Source organism: Ursus americanus, chromosome 21 (genome assembly GCF_024610735.1).
Source record: "Ursus americanus isolate L20-20 chromosome 21, mUrsAme1.1.p, whole genome shotgun sequence".
Lineage (NCBI taxonomy): Eukaryota > Metazoa > Chordata > Mammalia > Carnivora > Ursidae > Ursus > Ursus americanus.
The window spans coordinates 4,241,136-4,263,613 of NC_142147.1; the positions used below are offsets into that span (position 1 = coordinate 4,241,136).

Here is a 22,478-nt window from a genome sequence, read left to right on the forward strand (position 1 = left end):
ATGTATCTGGTAGGATGTTCCACATTCGTCCACGGAGAAGGTCGCAGCCTCCCCCACGCCAACCTCCCCTCCCCCACCACTCTTTCACAGCTGCCTTGGTTCTCCCTGGCAGACCTGTGTCATTATCTATTTGTCCAGTCCCCCTATTGACGGGCACTCAGGTTGCTCCTAACCTCCTGCTACTGGAAATAAAGCTCAGTGAATAACCTTGAAAAGAATTACACTCGTGTGAGCGTTGAGTACAGCAGTGGCTGCAACACCACCCCCCCACCCCCCCACCCCCCCGCTGCCACGAGAATCACGGCGGCGGCCTTTAAATGTCCCAACCCCCCAGGCTGAACCTCAGATCAATTACATCAGAATCTCTGAGTGTGTTGCGGAAGCATCACAGAAACTCCAGCCTGCAGCCGGCCCTGGACACCACTGACCTCTGGGGGAACCTGATGGGTCAAGAGCGCAGGGACTTGCAAATCTGCTAGATATTGCCAAGTGGCCTGTGTTGGGGGTTATGCCCACCTGCACTCCCACCGGCTTGAGAGGGCCTGGGTCTTCCTAGCCTCACCACAAAGCAGGCTTTGTCGAACTTGGATCTTTGCTGACCTGTTAATTTATTTTGAAGGTATCTCAGTCTCTCCTTAATTTGGGCAGAGAGTTAGCATATGTTTAAGAGTCAAGGTCTGTCTGGGGGTGGCCTTTGCCCATTTTGTTTTCATTTTTGTTTAGATTGGCTTCTTTGTATGTAAACAAGAGGAATTCTTTGTGATTTGGATTGCAAATACTTTGCACAGCTTAGTCTTTTGTTTTTACACTTTGCATGAGACATTATGGTTTTGTTCTGTTTTTTTCCTTGAAGACTTCTTATATACTTGAAAGTATCCATCTTTTGTTCTAGCTTCTGGACTTAGAGTCGTGGCTGAAGGACCCTTCCCATTCCAGACTTGTGAAGACAGCTTCCTATGTTTTTCTTCTGCAACTTCTGTGCTTTCCTTTATTCACATTTAAATCTTGGATGCTTTGGATTTATCCTGATCAATGCTGTGAGGTATGAATCCACCCTTGTTTTTCTTTCCAATGGCCAATCATATCATTACCTTTATCAAGGAGTAAGATAGAAACTGCTTTGGGCTACTTCAAACCGGAATTTGTTTTTGTCTTTTTATTTATAGCGACACCAGATCCGCTTTTTCTCAAAATGTGGTCCCATCCACCCACCCGTTTACCCACCCACTGATTGACTGATTCTTCTTGTTTGCCACTGAGAATGTTATTATTAATTGGACATTGTCCCTGACTTTTTGGATTTCTATTTAGGATTTATTTTGATTACTTAATAACCAACAACGACCATTTATTGAATATCTATTGTTTATATGTATGTTTCCATTAAACCATAGACAAACCCATGATGCTAGTACTATTATCCCATTTGAGGAAAGTAGTCTCAGAGTGTTTGAGGCTTGCCCAAGGGCCCACAGTTAGAAAGTGGCAGTGCTGGAGGAAATTCAAAAGCCTGGTTTCCAGGGTCTGGCCTTTTTACCTGCCTTGACACTGTAACTGGTCTTTGTGGAATGGCAGGATGAGGAATGAATGAGTGAGTCAGTGAGGGAGTGAGGAAGACAGAATGAGTCAGCTCTCCCACTCAGAGGAACCCAAAGGGGGAGATAAGACGTGAATGCAAATAACCAGAATACAAAGTAAACAGTGATCCCACCAGCGTTTTGGATGCAATCCACTTTCTATCCCCTGCTATTTGAAATGCTTACTTCTTCCCAATTCCTCCCCACCTAGAAACCAAAGAGCCAAACACTGAGGTGGTGGCAGTCTCCTCTGGCTTGCTGGATTAAATCACCCACTTGGAGGATCCCTTTGGAGGCATGAAGCTCTGCAGCCCCGCAGCCTGGGTGGTGGGGGGAGGGAGGAGGAGGAATAAGGAGGAGGGGGAGGCAGGGAGTGGGAGGGAAGAGAAGGGGAGGAAGACAAGGGAGGAGGGGGGAAGGGAGGAGGGGGAAGGGAGAAGAGGAGAAGGGAGGAGGAGGGAAGGGAGGAAGGGGAAGGGAGGAGGGGGAAGGGGGAAGGGAGGAGGGGAGGAACAGATCTTGAGGAGGGAACAGGGAGGATGAAGAAGGGCTTGATTTGGGGATACTGGGAGAGGAAAAAAGGAAGAGAGAAGCGGAAGAAAGGAAGGGAGGGGAGATAAAAGAAGAGGAGGCAGAAGGGGTTAGGGAAGTGGGAGGAGCAAGGAGGGGGAGGGGAGGAGAGGTCTAGGGAAGGACTAAAGAGAGGGAGACACAAGGAAGGGGAGGGAGGAGGAAGGAGAAGGAGTAAAGAAGGATGAAGGAAAGGAAAAAGAGGGGTTGGGGAGGAGGAAATGGAGGGAGTAAGAGGTGGCTGTGGGAGACCGAGAAGAGGGTTGGGAGGGAGGAGGGGGAGGGAGAGCAGAAAGCCCCTCCTCCAGCCCCCGCCACGGAGTTGCGCAACCCGCCCGGACTGGGATTGGTCGTAGGCGGGTCAAGACGCCCCTCCCCCGCGCTCAGACAGCCAATGGCCAGAGGGGGGCGTGGCGAAGCCGCCTGGGTCCCGGCGCGCGCTCCGTGCGCCCTCGGAGCCGCCGCAGCGCTCGCAGCTCGTAGCTCGCGTCCCTCGTCGCTGTCGCCGCTGCTACTGCCGCCCGCCCTCCGCGCGTCCCCGCTGCGCTCCGATCCCTGCGGCCGGCCCGGGGCGCGCTCAGTCGCTCCGGGCAGAGTGTCCCCACTGCGGCCCTGCGGCGATGGCCACCAAGATCGACAAGGAGGCTTGCCGGGCGGCGTACAACCTGGTGCGCGACGACGGCTCGGCCGTCATCTGGTGAGGAACTTTCCATTGCTCTCCAAGCCCCGCTCCCCGAGCTCTCGAGGGGCCTGGTGCACTGAGCCGTCTTCCAAACGGGACGGATTAAGGGTCATCCCGAGCTGTCTCCCGCAGCCTTAACTCAGGACAGCGTGGAAAGCCAGCGCTGGCTCCCCCCAAGCCAGAGCATCTTTTAGATTGTCCTGCTGGAAGCTCGGCACCGTGCAGCTACTACCATCGCTGATGTGTGTGTGTGTTTTTCTTCTTCCAATCCAAAGGGTGACTTTTAAGTATGACGGCTCCACCATCGTCCCCGGCGAGCAGGGAGCGGAATATCAGGACTTCATCCAAGAGTGCACAGGTAGGGAAACGCGCCTTCTGGGGGGAATTCCTGATCTTTTGGGAAATTGTCAACGCGGTGGGGAGGAGCTGCAGAGGCCAAACTGGGAGGAGCCTGGCTACCCCGGGTGCCTCTGGCGCTGCAGGAACCAGATTTTGAGGTTTTTAAAGCCTCATAAAGCGTGCTCCTGTCTGGAAATCCTGAGCCACCAGAGGTGGCCGCCTGGCTCCGTTGCTCCCCTCAGTACCCTCTCCAGAAGAGACAGCTCCTTTGCCCCCTGCAGGTCACTGGTTTTTCAAGGGTCAACTCAGTGTGGTTCCAACCTCCCGTTCAGCTCTCCCCACCACCCTCTTTCATCGGTCAGTGAGCCAAAATAAAAACACAATCCTGCAGCTTATTGCAGGAGAAAGAAACTGTCAGCGATATCCTCCCTTCTCCGAAGCTTATTGTCAGTGTGCTGGTTCCATGTGGGTTTTTATTTGTAGAATATAGAGCCAGATATGACAGAGTACAGTCCCTGTGATGCCATTCATGTGGAGCTGTCGAAAAGGCAAAGCTAATCTGCGGTGTGGAAAGTCAGAATGGTGGTCACATTTTGGAGTAGACAGCCACTGACTGGGAGGGGCACATGGAAGGCTCAGGGGTGTCGGAGATGTCTCGTATTTCCATCTGGGAGGTGGGTACACAGGTGTGTACATGTGTAAGAAATCATCAAGGAAAATACTTACGAACTGTAAACTTCTTGCACTTCCCTGGGGTGTGTTAAACCACGGAAAGAAAGGAACACATGGTGTATGGAACCACAGACCCCCAGCAGCAGCAGAAGGCTCAGCCTGCTCAGTAATAGGACCCTTCAGAGCCGAGAGTGGAGGATGAACTCTCTCCAGGTCTCTGGTCCCTCGCTTTGAAACAGATGTGGAGACAAAGGCAGTGCAGCTTGGAGGTTAGGCAGGAACCCTGAGCTGGCAAGTTGGGTTTGAATCACTGAGTGGCCACTTCCTGGCTGTGTGGTTTGGGGTGAGTTACTTAACCCCTCAGGGCCTTGGTTTCCTCACCTGTAATCTTGGAAGGCTGTTGTGAGGATGGGTGAGTCAACGCGTGGAAAATGCTCAGGGCAGTGCCTATACACAATTACGTGGTCATTTGCGGAATAAAGAAAAAGCACGAAATTGTGTCCCAGATCACGTGACTGCTCCTTTCTGTAGCTGTTCCCTTAACCGAGTGATAGTTTGCAGTTAGTCTAACTGAAAGAATATTTATGAAGTGTCTGCTCTGGACTAGGTGGTACGAAGGTTTTGTTTTGGTTTTTAATGTTCTTCCAGTTAACATGTCTTCCTGAGAGCTGCCTGTAAATAGTCAGGCATGGCTTTTGCAAAGGGTTGGTTTAAAATATCCGATGTGTGAAGTACTATAACAACTCAGCATTTAATAAGGCACCTAGGGCCTCTTGTGGAGAGTCGGTGGGTCAGGATTTGAACTCAGGCCCATGACTCAGGAGCCCTGTCTCTCTACCACCTCTACGCTTCCTCCCCAATGGCAAATGCTTTTGCAAGTAGAGTAAATGCAAACTCTTGGCTTTCCCCCAATTTGGTGCACATCTAGGAGATTCAGCGGTATTTTTTGCCTTGTCGGATCTGAGGCTTTGTCTCACAGGCCAGCTTCCCTCCTCGCTGAACTCGAGAACAGAAAACTAGCAGTTTCTTTCCTCCTGCTGACCATCCATCACCCTCCCCCCACATCAGACTGGGTTTTGCTCCTGAAGCTATTGTTCTCCTCACCGAGTAGGAGAAGGTGACCCGGGGATAAAAGAGCATCCTGTCAATAGAATAGATTTTGAACAGCTGCTCCTGGCCATTGGAAGGGCTTGATGCAGTGGGAGAACGCTTCCTTCCTCCCCTGGGCTTTGCAGGGGGTGGGGAGGAGGGGTGTTACTCTGACCCTTCCCCCACCCGGCAGAGAGGCAGGGATGGGAGTGCCTGGCGGGGAACTAAAAATGCTTTCCCTGCTGCTTGTTGATCTTATGAATGGGCTGTGGGATCTGAAGGCTCCGTCTGCGTTGGCTGGAAATCTGCCCGCCTTCCCGGGCCATCTGTTGGACAAATGTATAGGCCAGTTATGGGTGCTGTGTCTGCCCTTCTTTCTCTTGGAAAACTGTGTTCCTTCCCCCAGCCGTGTCCTCATAACCCAGTGACAAAGGACTCAACACCAACTAGTAACTTCATATATGCAAGTCGCTGTGCTTTACGTGCCTTGTCTCCCATGACCAGATTGTTTCCCTTCCACAGACAAGTACAGCAGGACCCAGGGAGGTGAAGTGACTTGGCTGCGATCACGTAGTTAGGACGTGGCAGAGCTGGGACCTGAACCCAGGCAGGCTGGCTCGAAGGCCCAGAGTCTCGGCCTCATCTCTCTAAGGAAGTGGATTTAGATTTTTTTTTTTTTTAAGTTTTATGTATTGAAGTAATCTCTACACCCCATGTGGGGCTCAAACTCACAACCCAGGGGTCAAGACTTGCTCGCACTTCCAGCCGAGCCCGCCAGGCGCCCCGGAAGTGGTTGCCTTCTCACCTTCCAGCCACGAGGCTTCTTCAATACAGCAGGTTCTGCTCAGGCCCCATGAAATTGTTTGCAGGTTACAGGAGACGTGCTTGCCCACTTACATGAGGCAGGGAGGGCTCTTTGTGGCCCTAATTCCAGGCAGGTGTCCTGATAAGCCCGAGGGGCCCTTGCTATGAGGACAGGCTCCCCTTCTGGCCCAGCCTTCCTGTTTCCAAGCATCTAACAAGGTGCTCGGAGGACCTGGAAGCCAGAAACAGCACCTGGTCTCTCCCTGCGTCAGTGCTGGGGGTGGGGGGTGGGGCGGGGAGTTTCCTTCTGGGCTTTCTCTCCTCCCTGACAGCCCCTCTTCTGGCATTCTCTGTGACACACCCTTCTTTCCCACCCCTGTGCCCTGACTGTCCAGCTTCTCCCTCTCATCTCTCCTCGCCCCCGGGCCTGGCCTCCCCTTGTCCACTGCAGCTGTTTTCTGGAAGGTCTCTCGTCTTCCTGTTTCTGCTGGCACGATCTGGAGCTCTCTGGGCTCTGCCCTGGCTCTTCTGGGGCTGGACGCACCTGGCCTCCTCCTCCTGCACTAACTGCTCCATCAGCGCCTCCACTCTTGGCTTCCTGCCCCACACCTCAGTCCCCGAGAGCTTGCAGGTGCAGAGGGAGAGACCTCACGCAGATTAGCTTAAGCCGCTTCCGTGGGTAAGAAGTAGTAGCTGCAGGGAAGGCTGCCCAAACTCAGCCCCCCTGCTCCAGCCCCTAGCTCTGCTTTTCTCCTTCATTACTCTAATTGGGGACAGGAGGGCATGTTCTCCCTGAGTGGTGATACAAAAGGCCACCAGCCAGGCAGAGCCATCCCTGTGGGCAGAGGGAGACCCTTGGCCAATGACATCAGCGGAAGTTTCCAGACTGACACACTCTCCTTGTCCTGGCTGGATTCATGTGCCTGTCCTGGACCAGTCAGTGGGACTCTGGCTGGATAGTCCTGAGTCAGTGCCCACCCCCTGGGGTGGGGGAGGGGCAGCCCCACCCAAACCAGGAAACAGATTCGGGGAGGGTGGCTTCTTAAGGGAAGAGTGGCGGTGTGTGTGTTGGGAGGCTTGCTACTTCCAGAAGAGGGGCAAACCAAACACAGGTCCATTGCCCCTCACCTCCCTCCCCTTATTGCAACAATCTCTTAGCCCTTGATCTTTCTTGCTTTTTTTTTTTTTAAGATTTTATTTATTTATTTGACAGAGAGAGAGACGGCCAGCGAGAGAAGGAACACAAGGAGGGGGAGTGGGAGAGGAAGAAGCAGGCTCCCAGCAGAGCAGGGAGCCTGATGCCGGGCTTGATCCCAGGACCCTGGGATCACGCCCTGAGCCGAAGGCAGACGCTTAACGACTGAGCCACCCAGGTGCCCCTGATCTTTCTTGTCTTATATCCATTCTAGTCCCATTGTTGGAGTAATTCTTCCCAAAGCCCATCTCTAACCAAGTCACTCCACAGCTCCTTAACCTTCTCTGGCTCCCTTCTGCCCATGGAATTTGGCACAGGCTGTCTGCTTGGCAGTCCAGTCACTTTGTCCACCCACATCTCCTGCCCACACCTTCCTTTGTGCACCTGCAGCCCGATACCTTTGGACCTTTGATTTTGGAAGTTCCCTCCAGGCAGAATTCCTCTACACCGTCTCTGCCCCCAACCAACCCAGTGTGATGTCTTCTTTATTTCAACAGCCCCGAGTTAGAAAGGCTCTTGAGTCACATCCCAGCTATGTCTCTTGCTTGCTCTGTGACCTTGGGCAAGGACATCCCTTTCTCTGTGCCTCAGTTTTCTAGTCTGTAAAATGGGGATCCTGGCAGTGCCTACCTCTGACAGTGACTGGGAGTGTTAGCTGAAATAACACATTCAAAATGAGAGCATAGGCCCCCGATGCATGCACGTGGCTGTGGTTACTGTTACTTTTTATTATTTTTGCTCTTGCAGCTCTTAGGATGACCTTGTGCTTTCGGTACATGCCCCGGCTCAGTGCTCAGTAGGCACACAGCTCCTGATTAGCCCCACTAGGCACTCAACCCCAGGCTGGCAAGCAGTGGGCGTTCAGCCCCACGTGGGCGTGTGTTAGACCTTTGGCCTGGGTCTGCATGCAGTAGGCGCTCAGTACATAAGCACCTACCTCTTAAGAGGTGGTTAGCACAGTGGTTAAAGGTTTAGGCGATGTTGGCTGGCCTGGGTTCCAAGTCTAGTCAGTCACGTGACCTGGAGCAGGTGAGTGACCCAGCTGCTCTTCCTTTGCTGTAACGTGCTCATTAGGAAGATTGAGGAAGCAGTTCCACAGTGGCGAGGATACAGTAAGCGCTCCCTAAGTGTTAGTTACAGTGATTGTCATCTCGTTGGTGGAATTTAATTGATGTGGAAGTAGAACGTGTGGTCTGAGAGCGCCAGAAAGGTGGGAGGGTAAGGAGATGATGGGGAGGAAACGGGTACGGAGCTGTGCCCGAGGGCCAGTGGTACCCACGACAGAGCCTTCGGGAGCCAGGAGGAGCCATTTGCCAGGCTGACTGGACCCATGATCTCTCGGATTGCGGCAGAAAGGGCTCACAGATCACGTATATGTGGCCAGCAGTGGCTCACGCTGTCTCTGAAATCATGTTTTGTTTTGGCGCCTTACAAGTAATACGTGTTCCTAGTAGAATATTGAAAAAGCAAGACTAAGTGAAAAGAATAGAAACTAGATATAGTTCAGATAAAGTTTTACCACTCAGAAATTGTTTATTAATTCATTTGCTCGGTGTCTCATTCATCCTCCGTCCCCTCCCCCCTCCATCCTCCGTCCCCTCCTCCCTCCCCCTCTCCTTCCCTCCTTCCTCTCCTGTATATGAGTGGCTCCCCTGCAGGGTACTACTCTAGGCGCTGAGGATAAGTAGAGAAGCAGAGAAGGTCCCTGTCCTCAGGGAGCTGATGTGTTATTGTCGTTGCCCAGCCTTTCCAATGGCTACATAGTGTTCTCCCATATAAATGTAATATTGTTTAGCCAGTTCTTTTTGATGGACCCCAGAGTTCTCTGTTGCAAGCAGTTTTATTTTGGAACGAGTCCAAGCACCTGGGAATGAATCCAGTTTTCTGTTGGTGTATGTTTTGGAGCCACGGTCGAGCCAGGGTGTCTTGCCTTGACTCGCAGCCTTGGTGCGCTGTGCGACCTTGGGCAAGTCTCCCAGATTTTGTTTCCTCCTCTGTAAGATGGGGAGAACGACGGCACGTCACACACGGCGTTGTTGTGTGGATAAGTTGACGTGATATGTATAAAGCTCGTGGGGCAGCTCCTGGCATGTGAGTCAGTGCTCAAAACTATGGTTATTGTTAACGTAGCGCCTTCTTGGGGGATGTTGTGCATCAATGGATAGGTTGAAATAAACTATGTGGGCCGGTTATAAAAAATGTGCGTTCATGGAGGACAGGGTCAGCCTGAAGCTTGATGGGGCGGATGCCCTGTGATGTTGGCTAGATGATGCCCTGGGTGCAGGTGATAGTCCCGTGATGCTTTGTCTTCCACTTAAAACATCACTCACAGAGGAAAGTGGGGTTTGATATTTTTGTCTGTCCAGCATCCCATCCTTGGGGTGGGGGTGTGGACTTTTCCTCTGTCATTATAATCCTGCTCAGCCAATGTAGTTCCAAGGAAGTTGACTTGACTCTACACTGCCCTACAGGGAAGGCACGTGACCCAGACGTGGCCAATCAGAGGAAGCCATGCCCTCTGTTGACTGATTGGTTCGGGGCTGGGCCCTTGTGACTCAAGTTAAGCCAATCAGCTCCATCCCTGATACTTTGGACAGAGCCCTTTTTCTCTGGGATTAAGACCTGTAAGCATAGGGAAGGCCTGGAGCTTGCAGGACCCATGCACCATATGGAGAGAGGACCTGTGCGAGGCACTTGGGAACAGAGCCAGAGATGGAGAGTGGGGCCCGGATGGCATGGCTTAAACTCTCGGGTCCAGCCACGCCTGGAGCTCTCTCCTGAGGCTATTTGCTTTCAGGAGCTGGTTAAAATGTCTTTTTCTCAAGCCAGTTTGAGTAGGTTCTTTATCATTTCCATCTAAAAGAGCCCTGGCCTGTAGAGCCCCAAGGTAGATGGTTGGGACAGGCTAACGGAGGGGAATCCAGGTTGGGCAAGGAATTCAACAGTTCTCATAGGAGGACTGGCTCAGGAATCTGGTCACATTCAACTTGGAGAGGCACCTGAGGGGACATGAGTATTGTCTTCTGTGTTTGAGGGGCTGCCCTGTGCAAAGTGTTCATTTCTTCAGTGTTCCTATGCCCACCCCAATCCCATGTGGTAGAATGAGACCAGACAGTAGAAATTTCAGGGATAGGTTTGGGGTTCACTTGAGAAAGAACTGTCCTCAAGTTAGAATGAGCTGTCAGTGAAGGTAGTGAGACCCTCATCATGGGAGGTATGTCAGGAAAAGCTGCCCAACCACGTGACATAGATGTTTAGAAGAGGGTTTGAAGGGGCCCATCCTTGACCATGCACTCTCCTCCTCTCTCCCAGCTTCCTTCTCTGGTCTGGTCTACCCCCAGGGAGAGAAACAGTGGAGCAGTGTAGGCCTGGGCAGGGCCCCCGTGGGATGAGGTCGGCCCTACCACAGTCTGAGAGTGGCAATAGAATGGTGCCTGAGGAAAATGGAGGTGTGTTTACTGTTAAAGAAAACATGATTTGGGCGCCTGGGTGGTTCATTTGGTTGAGCACCCGACTTTTGATTTCAGCTCAGGTCATGATCTCAGGGTTCTGAGATTGAGACTCGCGTCAGGCTCCCTGCTCGGCAGGGCGTCTGCTTGAGGATTCTCTCCCTCTGCCCGTCACACTCCTCTTGTGCTCGCGTGTGCTCTCTCTTCTTCAGATAAGTCAATAAGTACATCTTTTTAAAAAAAAGAGGGAAAATATGGCTTATTCTGACACTTGTTCAAGAAGAGTAAAGCAGACTTTATTCGGGGGCACTGCGTGACAGGTGTAGGGACCGTTACAGTGGAGGTTTGCAACAGCGGAGAGAGGTCAGTCTCAATTCCGAATACATACAAGAAAAAGTACAAATTTATCATCAAGGAGCCAGGGAGCAAGGTGGAGGTCAGTGGATGGGGGCTTACCAAGGGGAAACGTCAGGGCCGAGGGGGGTTCTGGCTGAACTGAGCTGACAGGGTTCTTGCGGCCCACCGGGTGGGCCTGGTGGTCACACAGTACCTGGAAGGTGATGGAGGACAAGGAACCTCATTAGATACGGGCGACGATCAGATATGGAGGGTCGGGGATCGGCTTGACCTGACTTAGCGGGATGCTTGCTGAAATCGGGTAATGTACAGATGAACACAGAAGTCCAAAAGTTGAGACCTAGTTGAAAAAGAGCTTAGAAGACCAGATTCGAGGGGCGCCTGGGTGGCTCAGTTGGTTAAGCAGCTGCCTTTGGCTCAGGGCATGATCCCAGAGTCCTGGGATCGAGCCCATCATCAGGCTCCCTGCTCAGCGGGAAGCCTGCTTCTCCCTCTCCCACTCCCCCCCACCCTGTGTTCCCTCTCTTGATGTCTCTCTCTGTCAAATAAATAAATAAAATCTTTAAAAAAAAAAAAAAAAAAGAAGAAGACCAGATTCGAATTTGGTCAAGGACAGACTCTTTGCCGTTGCCAAAAGAACAGGGATGGGATGCAAACCGAGAAATCCATTCGCCCGTGGCCTCTGCACGTGGGCTTGTACCACACGCGGACAATGGGTGGTTGCTTTCTTGTGCTGTTCTGCCCTAGGGGTTTTTTTCACCCGAGTGGCGCACACACCCTAGATTTCAGAAATTTGAGAGAGGTCAGGAGAGAGATTGTCTAGTGAGTCGAAGGGAATATGAGGTCAAAAGGAAGCTTGAAATCTGTGACCCTGCTTTGGACTTCGTAAAGTGCTAAGCAGCCTGTCAGTCCATGCATTCAACACACGTTGATGGAGCACCTCTTTTGTTGCAGGGACGATGCTGGGCTATGATTTTTAAGTGGCACCTTAAGGCTACTGAGCCATCACCTTCATAGTTTTCTGTAATATTCGGTGTCTCCTTGCCTTCTGTCCCCACACATCTGCTGCTGGGAGCTTTCGAGCCACAGCGCATTGCTTCTTTGTGTCATAAGACGCGTGGGCTTTGGATCTGCCTCCTGGGTGATATTGGTGCTTGCTTTTGAGTTCGTGGTCTTCCCCTTCCCCGGGAAAGGCTGCTACATGTCCATCTTCCGGGTCAGTAGGGTGTCCCCTGTTCAGAAAGAGTGTTCACTTCATTGAATTAAATTGAGTTTTTGCTCCTTGCAAATCCTTGGGAGTTGATGCCAACTTTTTGGAAGTATTGCTTGTGGATTGAATCCAGGTGTTCCCTCCACCCCCTCATCTCCCATCGTTTCCTCATTCCGGTGCCCCCCACACCTACAGCATGATACCCCCCCCCCCGCCCCGCTGTCTGCGCAGGTCTTTGATAACCCGGTTACCAAAGCTAGTGGTCATTTCTCTGTCTTCATTCCACTTTATGTCCCTCCAGCATTTGTCGGTGAGCACGACTCACTGAAAACACACTTTCCCCTCTCTCTGGTTCCCCTGCAAACTCACATACTTCTGCTTTTATGCCCCTCATCTCTCTCGTTTTCACTTCCTGCTGCTGCTTCTCCTTTCCCTTTCCTGCCCCGTAAGTGTGGGTGTTTCCCATGGGTCCACCCTTGATCATGGCTTTTCCTTCTCCGGGAAATGTGGTGAGCGCCTACTGTGTGCCGAGCTCCTTGCTGAGCGCCGCGTGACCCTGTGGCCCAGGCCAGAGGCAGCTTTCTAAACCTCACATCAGGTGGCATCAACTCCTCTCCCTTTGGAACATTTGGTGGGTTTTGCCCATAAGGTCCAAATGCTTGGAGGTGACACGGAGTGCCCCTACGAGCCCTCCAGTGCACATCCCCAACACAGGGTTCGGACCTCACCGATGCTCAGGTGCCCACGTAGGCACTTGGCATGTGGTAGCACGTCACGTTTCTTATCTATGACGATGTGTATGAAAGGAGTAAGGACGAGTTATCCCATTTTACTGATGAGGAATCTGGCCGTTTCCTTGGAGAGTCAAAAGTTGCTTGCTCAAGATGGCGTAGTAAGTGGACAAACTGGACTTTGAACCCAGATCTGTGTCCAAGCCCCCTGGCTTTCCCCCGGCGCTGTGCTGCCCTGCCCTCCCCCTTCCTTGTGGCTTGTGGGCGGTGCTCCCTGTTCCTGCACTGCCCTCATGTGCTTCGCCTTCCTGGAGGGCTCCTATACATCCATCAAGGCCCAGGGTCAGTGCCCCTCTGTTCAGACGCCCTCCTTGCCTTTGTGATACTCACCACCTTGTGTGCTGGTTCTGTGTGTCTGTGTCTTCAGCTCCATGGCGAGGCCCTGGAGAGAGGGACTGGGCTCTGGTGGTGGCCTCCTTGGTGGTGAACCCCCATCCGTCATGGTTAGCCAGCCCCAATCTCTTTTTCCCCAGGGGTGCGTCGCTCCTTATGTGGGCCCGTTATGGGCCACTGCGCTTAGCGCTTCCTCGAGTCATGTCTGTCGTCTGACTCTCCTGCTGGGGTCTGAGCCCCTTGGCCGCCGTCCTGGCCACAATCCGGGTCTGTTGGGCCCTCTGCCATACCTTCAGCACCTGGAACAGATGCTTGTTGAATAGGTGAATGAATGACCGTCCCCTGAGAGTTTTGAGAGCTGAGCTTGCCCCTGGAGGGCACACCGTCCCCCTGCCAATGGAGCAGCCCAGTGGCCCGTATGGACGTCTGCAGGTGCCAAGGCTCCCTGGCGGGTGCCTCTGCCCACACTGGTCTCTGGCCAGGGTTTCCTGCCCCAGGGCCCCTGCAGGGCTGCATTCCTCACCCACCTAATTTTATGTGTTTGGCTTTTCGGGTTTAGCTGCGTGGCCTCAGCAGGGGCAGGTCCCTAGAGGCCTGTGTCTGACCTGATGGCAGGGCTCTTCGCTCCACATTTCATATTTTGTTTCATCAGTGCATTTTGAAATCAACTTGCCTTCTATCCTGATTTGGTTCTGGACTTAGTTTATGGTCACCTATCTCATTTTTCTTGTGCCTTCTGTAATAAATTCCCATAAACTTAGTGGCTTGAGATGGTGTAATTTTATCATCTCACAATCCTGGGGGTCAGAAGTCCAAAATCTGTCTCACGGGGCTGAAGTCCAGGTGTCGGCAGGGCCATGTTCCTTCTAGAGTCTCCGGGGGAGAATCCGTTTCCTGGCCTCGTCCAGCTTCTAGAGGCACCTGTGGCCCTTGGCTCATGGCCCCTCCTCCACCTTCCAAGGCCACCGATAAGGTCAAGTCCTTCTCATGATGCCGTCTCCTGGGTTCTGATTCTCCTGCCTCTCTCTTCCCGATGTGAGGACGCTTGTGATTACGGCGGGCCCACCTTGATCACCCAGGGCGATCTCCCCACGTCCAGATCCTTAACAATCACATCTGCAAAGGCCCTTTTGCCATATCAGCTCACATCACCGTAGGTTCTAGAGATTAGGATGCGGACCTCATTGGGGGCCGCTGTTTTGTCAGCCACCGTGATCTAATGATTTCATTTAATCTACACTGTGGCCCAGTTTGGTAGGCCCCATTGTAATTCCCACTCCATAGACGGGAAAACTGAGGCTCAGAGATGGGAAGACACTGGCCCAAGGTGGCACAGAGGCCCAGCACTTCTGCTCTCCTAGTGCCTGTGTTTCTGGCCACCATTCCTGACACCTGCATGCTTCCCTAGCCTTGCAACTGAAATTCTTTTAAAACAGGAGGGAAGAGGCGTCTGGGTGGCTTAGTCGGTTGAACATCTGGCTCTCAATTTCAGCTCAGGTCATGATCTCCAGGTCCTGGGATGGAGCCCGGCATTGGGTTCCCAGCTCAGCAGGGAGTCTGCTTCTCCTGCGCACCCCCTCTAAAATAAATAAATAAATCTTTTAAAAAAAAAACAACAAGGAGGGAAGACCACAGGCAAGCTCTTTTCTCCCCCCACCGCCAGCTTTATCGAGAAATAACTGACATACGACACCATCCGTGTCAGGCGTGCGGTGTGATGGTTTTATTTATACGTACTGTGAAATGATCACGGTAGGTTTCCTGCACGTCCATTATCTGTTACAGATGCAATAAAGAGAAAGAAAAGAAATTTCTTGTGATGAGAACTCTTAGGATCTCCGCTCATAATAGCTTTCCACGAGCTCTTTTCTTGAACGCTAAGGGGCAGACCTAAGGCCCGTGTCTGTGGCCGGTGGCATGTTTGTGGGAATACGCAGCTCGGAGGTAATTTTTCTGCCTTTCTTGAAGTGGCAAAGCCGGGGTGGCCTCTGAGAAGCAGCTCTGTAATTCAGATGCCTCTGTCCTTCCCAGGGTAAAAGTCTGACTTTACGACTTTGGTCTGAAAGGATGTGCCTGGGAGGTCATCTGATCTGACCCGGAAGTAGTTTTCTTCCCTTTTTTGGCTATAGTTCTACCCCACAGTTTGCGAGTAAAGGACCATGCCGCTTCAGGCAGGCCAGGGTCCCCTCTGGGTCACGCTGGGCTTCCGGGGAGGAGTGAGAAGAGCCGGGCTCTGGGCAGCCCCTGTGCGAGCCCCCTGCCCAGCAGAGGAGGGCCTGGGTTCACCCCCGTGAGCCACGCAGCCCTGAACGGGATGCTACTTGCTCTGTTTTCGATTTAGCAAAAACTACTGCCGTGTGTCTGGCTCTGAGAAAATAGCTTACTCTCTTCTTTGGTGACTTGTCATTACTCACCCATCCAACAAACACAAATTGAGGACCTACTAAGTGCCGGCCACTCTGGGTGCTGGGAAAATTGAGAGATCTAAGTCACAGAACTTGCATTGTTTTGGGAGCGCAGGGCCAGATACACAACAAGCTGGCAAATTAGATCACTCAGAATGGGAAGAGTGCCATAAAGAAAATACAACGAAGCCACAGCCTGGAGACAGACCCCAGGGGGGCCACCATCAGCCAGGGTGGTCACGGGAGACCTGAAGAGGAGGGGAGACTGAGGCAAGACCTGAACGAGAAGGAGGTGGACTCTTAGGTACCTGGGTGAGGAGTGGGCCCTGCGAAAGGGAAGGCCCTCAAATCATGTATTAGATTGTGGCCTCATGTCCAGAATATGTAAAGAGTTCAGATAACTCAACAATAACAAGACAAACAACCCAATTAAAGAATGGGCCAGGGATTTGAACAGATGTTTCTTCCAAGAAGACCTACAGATGGCTAATAAATGAAAAGGTGCTCCGCGTCGTTAGTTATTAGGGGATGTTCATCAAACCATTATGAGATACCACTTCCCACGCACCAGGAGGCCGTGGTGAGGGTGCAGAGAGCTGGAACCCTCATGCACTGCTGGGGGCGGGGAAGGAAAATGGTGGTGCCCCCGTGGAAGACAGTTTGGTGGCTCCTGAAAAGTTTAGGCTTAGCAAGTCCATTCCTTAGTATTTACCCAAGAGAAATGAGAACACACGTCCGCACGAAAACCTGTGTATGAACGCTCCCAGCAGCGTTATTCGCAATAGTCAGGAAGTATAAACCACCCCCATGACCATCATCCGACCGAGGACAGACAAGGTGTGCCTCTCCATATGGTGGACTATTATTCAGCCGTAAAAGGAACAAAGTACTGATCCATGCTATACCCTGGACCAACCGTGGGGACGTTATGCCAAGTAGAAAAAGCCAGATACAAAAGGCACGTACTGTATGACTCCATGGGTTAGAAGTTTCCAGAACAAGTAAGTCCGTGGAGATAGAAAGCAGCTGAGTAGCTGTTGGGTGGGGACAGGGCAGGAAGAGTGACCACGAGTGGGTATGAGGTCTGCTTTTGGGGATGAGGAAATGTTTTGGGATTAGACCCTGTGATCATACGAAAGACCAATGAACTGCACCCGTCAAAGGGTGTGTGCCTTTTTATGGTGTGTAAATGATATCTCATCTGGACCCCGTGGAGAGGAAAGGGGGCGAGCGGGAGCTCGGGAATCCAGCAGGGCTGTGGCAGCAAGCCTGGAGGGAGGCGCGGTCCACAGCGGGCAGGGCCGGAGCGTGGCGGGCCTCGTGGGTCACGGTGACAGCTCTGGATTTTAGTTGAGCGTTTTACTCCTCTGACCTCTCTTCGACAGCCGTCTAGCATTTGCCTCGGTCCTTTCTGTGGCAAATTCCCTGGTCAGCCCGTTTAGCTCTGCCACTCTTCCCTCTGTGTCTCAGACCTGCCCGTCCCCACGCGACCCTCCATCCCCACGGGGCCCTCAGATGCACGCAACGCCCCGGCCCCTCCACCCGCCATGTGCATTTGACGGCCTGGGTTTCCAGTCTCCTTGGCGCCTCCATTCGCTCCATGATAGCTGTGACCTTTTGTCATCACCGTCTAGGGTTTTTTTTATGCTTGCTCTGCGCCAGGCCCAATGCTGAGGGCTTTAGCTCTCCAGTCTGACGAGGATTGATATCCAGAGACGCAGTGCCCCCCGGCTGGGCCCTCCTGTCCCCTGATTCAGCGCCTGGCCCGCGGCCCGTGCCGTCGGTCTGATGTCTGTTTCACCGCCTGAAACCCCGGTGTCGGAAACGAGCGCTTCAAGAAAAGCGGAGGCTCTGTCTGGGATAGTCATATGGGCTGAGAAATGAGTGAATGACTGAAAGTGAAGTGAGTCAGTGGTAAGGGTTCTGGCAGGCTTGAAGGCCGGGGTGTTAACGGCCACGGGGATAAAATCCGTTTGTGAGTTCTGTCCCCCCCACCCAGGGGCTCCGAGGCAGAGATGGGAAAGCCATGCCCCAGCCCAGAGAACTGGGGATCCCTGGGGGAGGCCACTGGGCCACGGTCACTCCATGGACAAAGGCAGAGCTAGGACGCCAGCCTGGGTGTCCTGGCTCCCTCGGGCTGCCGAGGTTTAGAGCTTGCCTCGCTCGCTTGTGGCAGTATAATTGGTGACACGCACAGGAAAGGTCGAGAAGACGCCACGTTATGCATCTCTCGGTAATTCCAGCATCACGTTGGTTCGCTTTTCCCACGTGCTTTTATTGAAAGGGCACATTTGTCCAGACCAGTCAACTGCTATCTCGCTGTCCACATCTGATCATTTCTATTCACTCCTGCTCCCTGGGGGGTGGAAGCCACACTTCTAAAAATCCAGGAAGGGGATTGGTTTTATTCTTCTAAAATGGCATCTCCCACTGTACTGAGTGCAGCTGACAATGGGGGGCTGGAAAGCTCTCTAGCGGCCGTAGACGAGGAGGCAGGGCTCTTCGTGTGCTCGGGCATCTACTGAGCACGCGCAGTGTGACCGGCACTGTCCTGGGTACTTGATAGAGTAGGGACGAGACTCCTGCCCTCCTGCAGCGTAAGGATGCGCAAACCGTCGGAGCCCTCAGGAGAGCCGTCCTGAGCCTTTAAATGCTTATTTTACACGCAGTAATAATAAGGCAGTTACATGCTTCTCTAGCCTGTGCAAGTCAGAAATAGAAGGGCTGGGAAAGAAAGGCATTTGGACTTGCCCCCAGAAGCTGTTGCTCTTACCTGTGGAGTTTGGTCAGAATCTCTCCCCTGAGTTGTTAACATGAGCCCTTTTGCCCTTATCCTGTCAGCTGGGCGAACTCTATCTTGTCCTTCAAAACCCAGATCAAATGTCACCTTCTCTGTGAAGCCTGCCTTGATTACCACTCCCCAGGCAGAATGAGTTTCCTTCTTTCTTTGATGTTCCCATTCACCCTGTGACAACTTGTTACTAGGACACTGACTACATTGTGTAACTGCATTTTGTTTTTGTTGGCCAAACTAGACTGTGTAGCTTTTGAGGGTAGGGACTGCGTCCTATTCAGCAAAGTCCCCACATCACAGATTGTTATAAGTGTTTGTCAAATGACAGACTGACGGCTGTGGAGGACGCAGCAGCATGAATCCACAGCCGAGCAGGACAGGACAGTCAGACACTTCGCCGACTCCAGGGTGTCCCGCTGCAGGTGCCGGAGACTCGGGCTCCGCCTCGGGGGAACTGGTTATGGCCTCTGTTCTCTAAGCCCGAAGGTAGAGCCGGGTGTAACATGCTGACTTCCATTTAAGGAAGTAAAAGTAACCATCAAAAAAAGAAAAAAAGTTCTGGTGCTTTGTCACTGGAGGAGAGCCTTCAGCTACCCGGATAATTTGGGTATCCAGAGCAGTGCAGTCCCTGCGGGTCCTACGGAAGTAATCATCTTGCTTTTCCTCTGGCTATCTTGTACTCCATTTTCTCGTATTCTCCGTCAAAGTAGGGAGCTGGGTCATTCACATTTAATGAAAATGCAGTGAGTCAGGAATCGCTGGAGAAGTCTACCGCTGCCAGGAACGGGGTCACCACCGTCCGCTTGCACACGCACTGTGGCCTCAGGTGCGGAGACCGTGTGCACATCCGTGTGCACACACAGTATAGAGCTCGTAAACAAATAACATCTCCATTTCTGCCCTCTGAGGAGCCAGTACAGCGGGGGTTGCATTCCTAGGGTAATGGGCTTTATTTTTTTTTCTTGTGCTTCCTGTTTTCTAAACATTTTTTGAGTGGGACAGGAGGGTTTTTTTGTTGTTTGTTTTACCAATCAGGGCAAACAAAAATCACCTTGAAAAAGAAAGAGTGAGTAATATGGGGCTTTTCAGGAATGATAGGTCAACTCCCCTCGAGGGAGGAACTGGCTCTTGCCAGCCTCAGGCTTCAGTCCCTTCCGCTGGGCACCCAGCAAGCCCTCTGTCCTTGGAGTCCCGGGGAGAACCTTTTCCACTTCCCAGGCCCTGGTCTGTGACTGCCTGGGCTCCCCCTGTGAGCAGCCCGCCGGGAGGGAGGGCTGCTGCTGCCCTGTCCACAGTCTGCACATCCCCTCGCCCTGGGCAGCAGGATGTTAGAATTCTTTCCCATTTCCTCTCGTCCTCGCTCCAGGGAGCTCGCTTGGTGGAAGCTGACGGCTCAGCTCTTTGGTGTGTGGGTTGTTTTCTTCCTTACTGAACCTTGTTTGCATAACTTCTTAGGGAGTCTATATAAGGTAAGGTCAGCTTTAGAGCAAGCTGCAATCCTGTCGTGCTCTGGGGCAATTTCCTCCCTGCTTCTCCTTCCCCTTTCTTTTGTCTTGCTCTGAAGTTCACTATTGGCTGGAAGTTACGAAATGAGGTGCTCTCTTCTGTCTCTCTGTTGGCCAGCAGACATGTAGTGGTGCCTACTGTGTGCCTGGTGCTGGGGGATGTGACATGGGCCGGACAGATAGGAAAGTAGCTGAATAGATCCACAGGACATGCGCCAGAGTGGTGACTCAGGTGCTTAGACCCTTATGTTTGCTTATTTGTAATGATTTGCTGATTATTCTCCACTTTGTGTTCTGTGTGAAATGAAAAAAAAAATTGTCCAGAGCATTTGTAAACAATTCTCAGTCTCCTCTGGGTTTTGTCCCTTTCCAGCCAGGGCTGGCTTCAGGGAGAGGCAGAGGGGAAGACTAGGGTCCCTTTTGGGAGAAGGTAGAGGTCCTCGGTCAGTGCCGATCTTGCATTGGGGTCCCCTGGTGAGAATGCTGGGTGGCGTGGTCAGAATCTGCCCCTCAGTGATTACCTGAGGCGAGGGGGATTTCAAGTTGGGGTGGGAGGGGCAGGGGAGTCCTTGAGAGCTTGCTAGAGATTCTGTGCCGTTCGCAGTTTTTGGGAAAATACGGGGTGACTCATCCTGGTGGCCATGGTGATCCCTGTGAAGTCTGACTCCTCCTCCTTTCCTTCCTCTGTTCCCATACCCTGTGTGGTCATCTCCCCTTTTCGTTTCTCCTCCCACACCTGCCTTGTCCTAAGCGCTTAGCATCACCCCCTGGTCCTCCTGCCATCCCCTCTCTCACTTCTGAATCCCTCCTGCCAGTCCAGCCCCAGACAGAGCTCAGGAGGAGGTGGTGAGGGGTAAAAGTGGTGAACGGGAGAGAAAGGAGGGAAATGTAGGGTGGAGAAAGGGGTGAGAAGAGAGCCCGAGGCAGGGAGGGACTGTGGAGGAGAGAGTGCGGTGACCACAGTGGCTTTCCGGGTGCTTACTTGGTGCCAGGCCGTGCCCACGAACTCGGCAGCGGTGGCCTCATGTCGTGTATGAACTTTCTTCGTAAATGAAGGCAAGGACCTTGCAGAGAGAAATAGGACGGGGAACCGAGCAGACCCAGCCCGGCATCTCTCAGTCCTTCGGTGGCCGGGCCAGAGGGCCGTGGGAGCTCTTTCACACCGCGAGGCCTCACAGACCACCGAGAAGGTCCAGTTCTTCCGAGGGTGGGGTTTATTCATGCTGCGTGAGGGCCATCTTTTCACGACTAAGACTGGCCGGGGGGGAGGGGTGGGTATCCACAGCGTTCACTCTGGGCCGAGGCCTGACGTGCCATCAGCCTGGGCTCCCAACTCGCGGCGCCATCCAGAAGGCGATGGGCGGTGGCACGGACGGTCCTCAGGGATGGCGCTCCTGGCCTTGCTTTGTCGCGGGTTGACGTCTCCTCCAAGACGGGGCTCTACGTGATCTTGTGATGTGTTTGTGACTCCTTGTCAGTGATGGCTCCTGTCTAATGGACGATCCAGAGGTGACAGAAAGGACCCCGCGGCCCCGTGCCACGGCTCAGTAGCCCTGCTCCTAAAGAGAGCGCTTCTCTTCCTTGGACTGTGGGATTTGAGCGAGGGAGAGTCTTGGGACAGTCCTCATGGTCTTCGGTGCCGACATACTCGGAGTCCTGCCTCGGTCCTCGGGTCTGTAAATTCTGGTGTCCAGAAGCCAGGCCGTACAGGAAGCTCCTTTTCACGATCACTTCCTCAAAATAAAAGAAGTGTGGGTGGGAAGGAAGGGGGTGGGGTGAACTTGGGGCACTTCAGCTTTTCTGCCCTTGAGACCTGCCACCTCACCCCCCTCCTGCCAGGGCTGGTGCGAGTTCTTCTCCCCTCCCCGTTTTCTCTGGGTCAGTGCTTCTCAAGCTGGGGAGCCCCCCGAGTCCCCCAGGGGCACGGCTTCCCAGAGCTCGTGAATCAGCAAGTCTGGGGTGGACCCTGAGCCACGTTTCCATGGTTTCCTGGGGGAGGCTGACACTGCGGGTCGGGGGGGGGGGCCCGCTGTGGGAACGACTCTCCACTTAACCAGTGCTCCAACAGGCAGGGAGAGGGTTGTCTGGCTGCTTACCACATCAGCATTCTGAGCCTCAGTTTCTTCAGCTGTAAAAATGGGCCTGGGAGCCGTTCCGGCCGCACAGAGGGCTTGGGATGAAGACATGTGGCCACACGTGTACGCGCTTAGCATGGTGCCCAGCATGTTGTCGGCGCTCGATAAACAGCTTCTGTTATCCTTGTTTGTCTCAGCTGCACACCCCAGTGCTTAGCGCTGTGCTTGGCACATAGTAGGCCCTTGAGCCAAGCCACAGTCGCTGAATGGCTGTGCGGGGAACGCCCCTGCGTGGACACGCAGAGGAGCGAGTGTCAGTGTGGTGGGTGCGGAAAGCCAGTGCAGACGGGAGAGGCAGGGAGGCCGTGCTTGGGTCTGGCAGGTCGACGGCACTGAGGCCCCCGGGGCAGTTTTACCGGAGAGGTGGGGACCCAGGAACCACGCCTGTTGCATATCCTGTTTCCTGAGACCCTCAGGCGGCATCAGGACTGTGCAGATGGGGACGCTGAGGTTTAGAGCCCTGTGTGCATCTGGTCTGGGTCACAGAGCTGGCACGAAGTGGCAGGAGCTTCTAATAGATTCCGGAACTTGGACTGTTAACCTGGCTGCTGGGGAGCAGAAGGTTAAGGGT

The 22,478-nt window shown here is 53.1% G+C and overlaps 1 protein-coding gene across 1 annotated transcript in view; it reads left to right on the top strand.

Annotated features, from left to right (window-relative positions):
- The first annotated feature begins 2,587 nt into the window (after window positions 1-2,587).
- Window positions 2,588-22,478, top strand: part of COTL1 (coactosin like F-actin binding protein 1) — a 39,838-nt gene continuing 19,947 nt past the window's right edge. Inside the window, exons 1-2 of the mRNA XM_045772706.2 lie at window positions 2,588-2,844; window positions 3,105-3,187. Coding sequence (XP_045628662.1) covers window positions 2,768-2,844; window positions 3,105-3,187 — 160 coding nt within the window. The 5' untranslated portion in view covers window positions 2,588-2,767. The remainder of the gene's footprint in view (window positions 2,845-3,104; window positions 3,188-22,478) is intronic.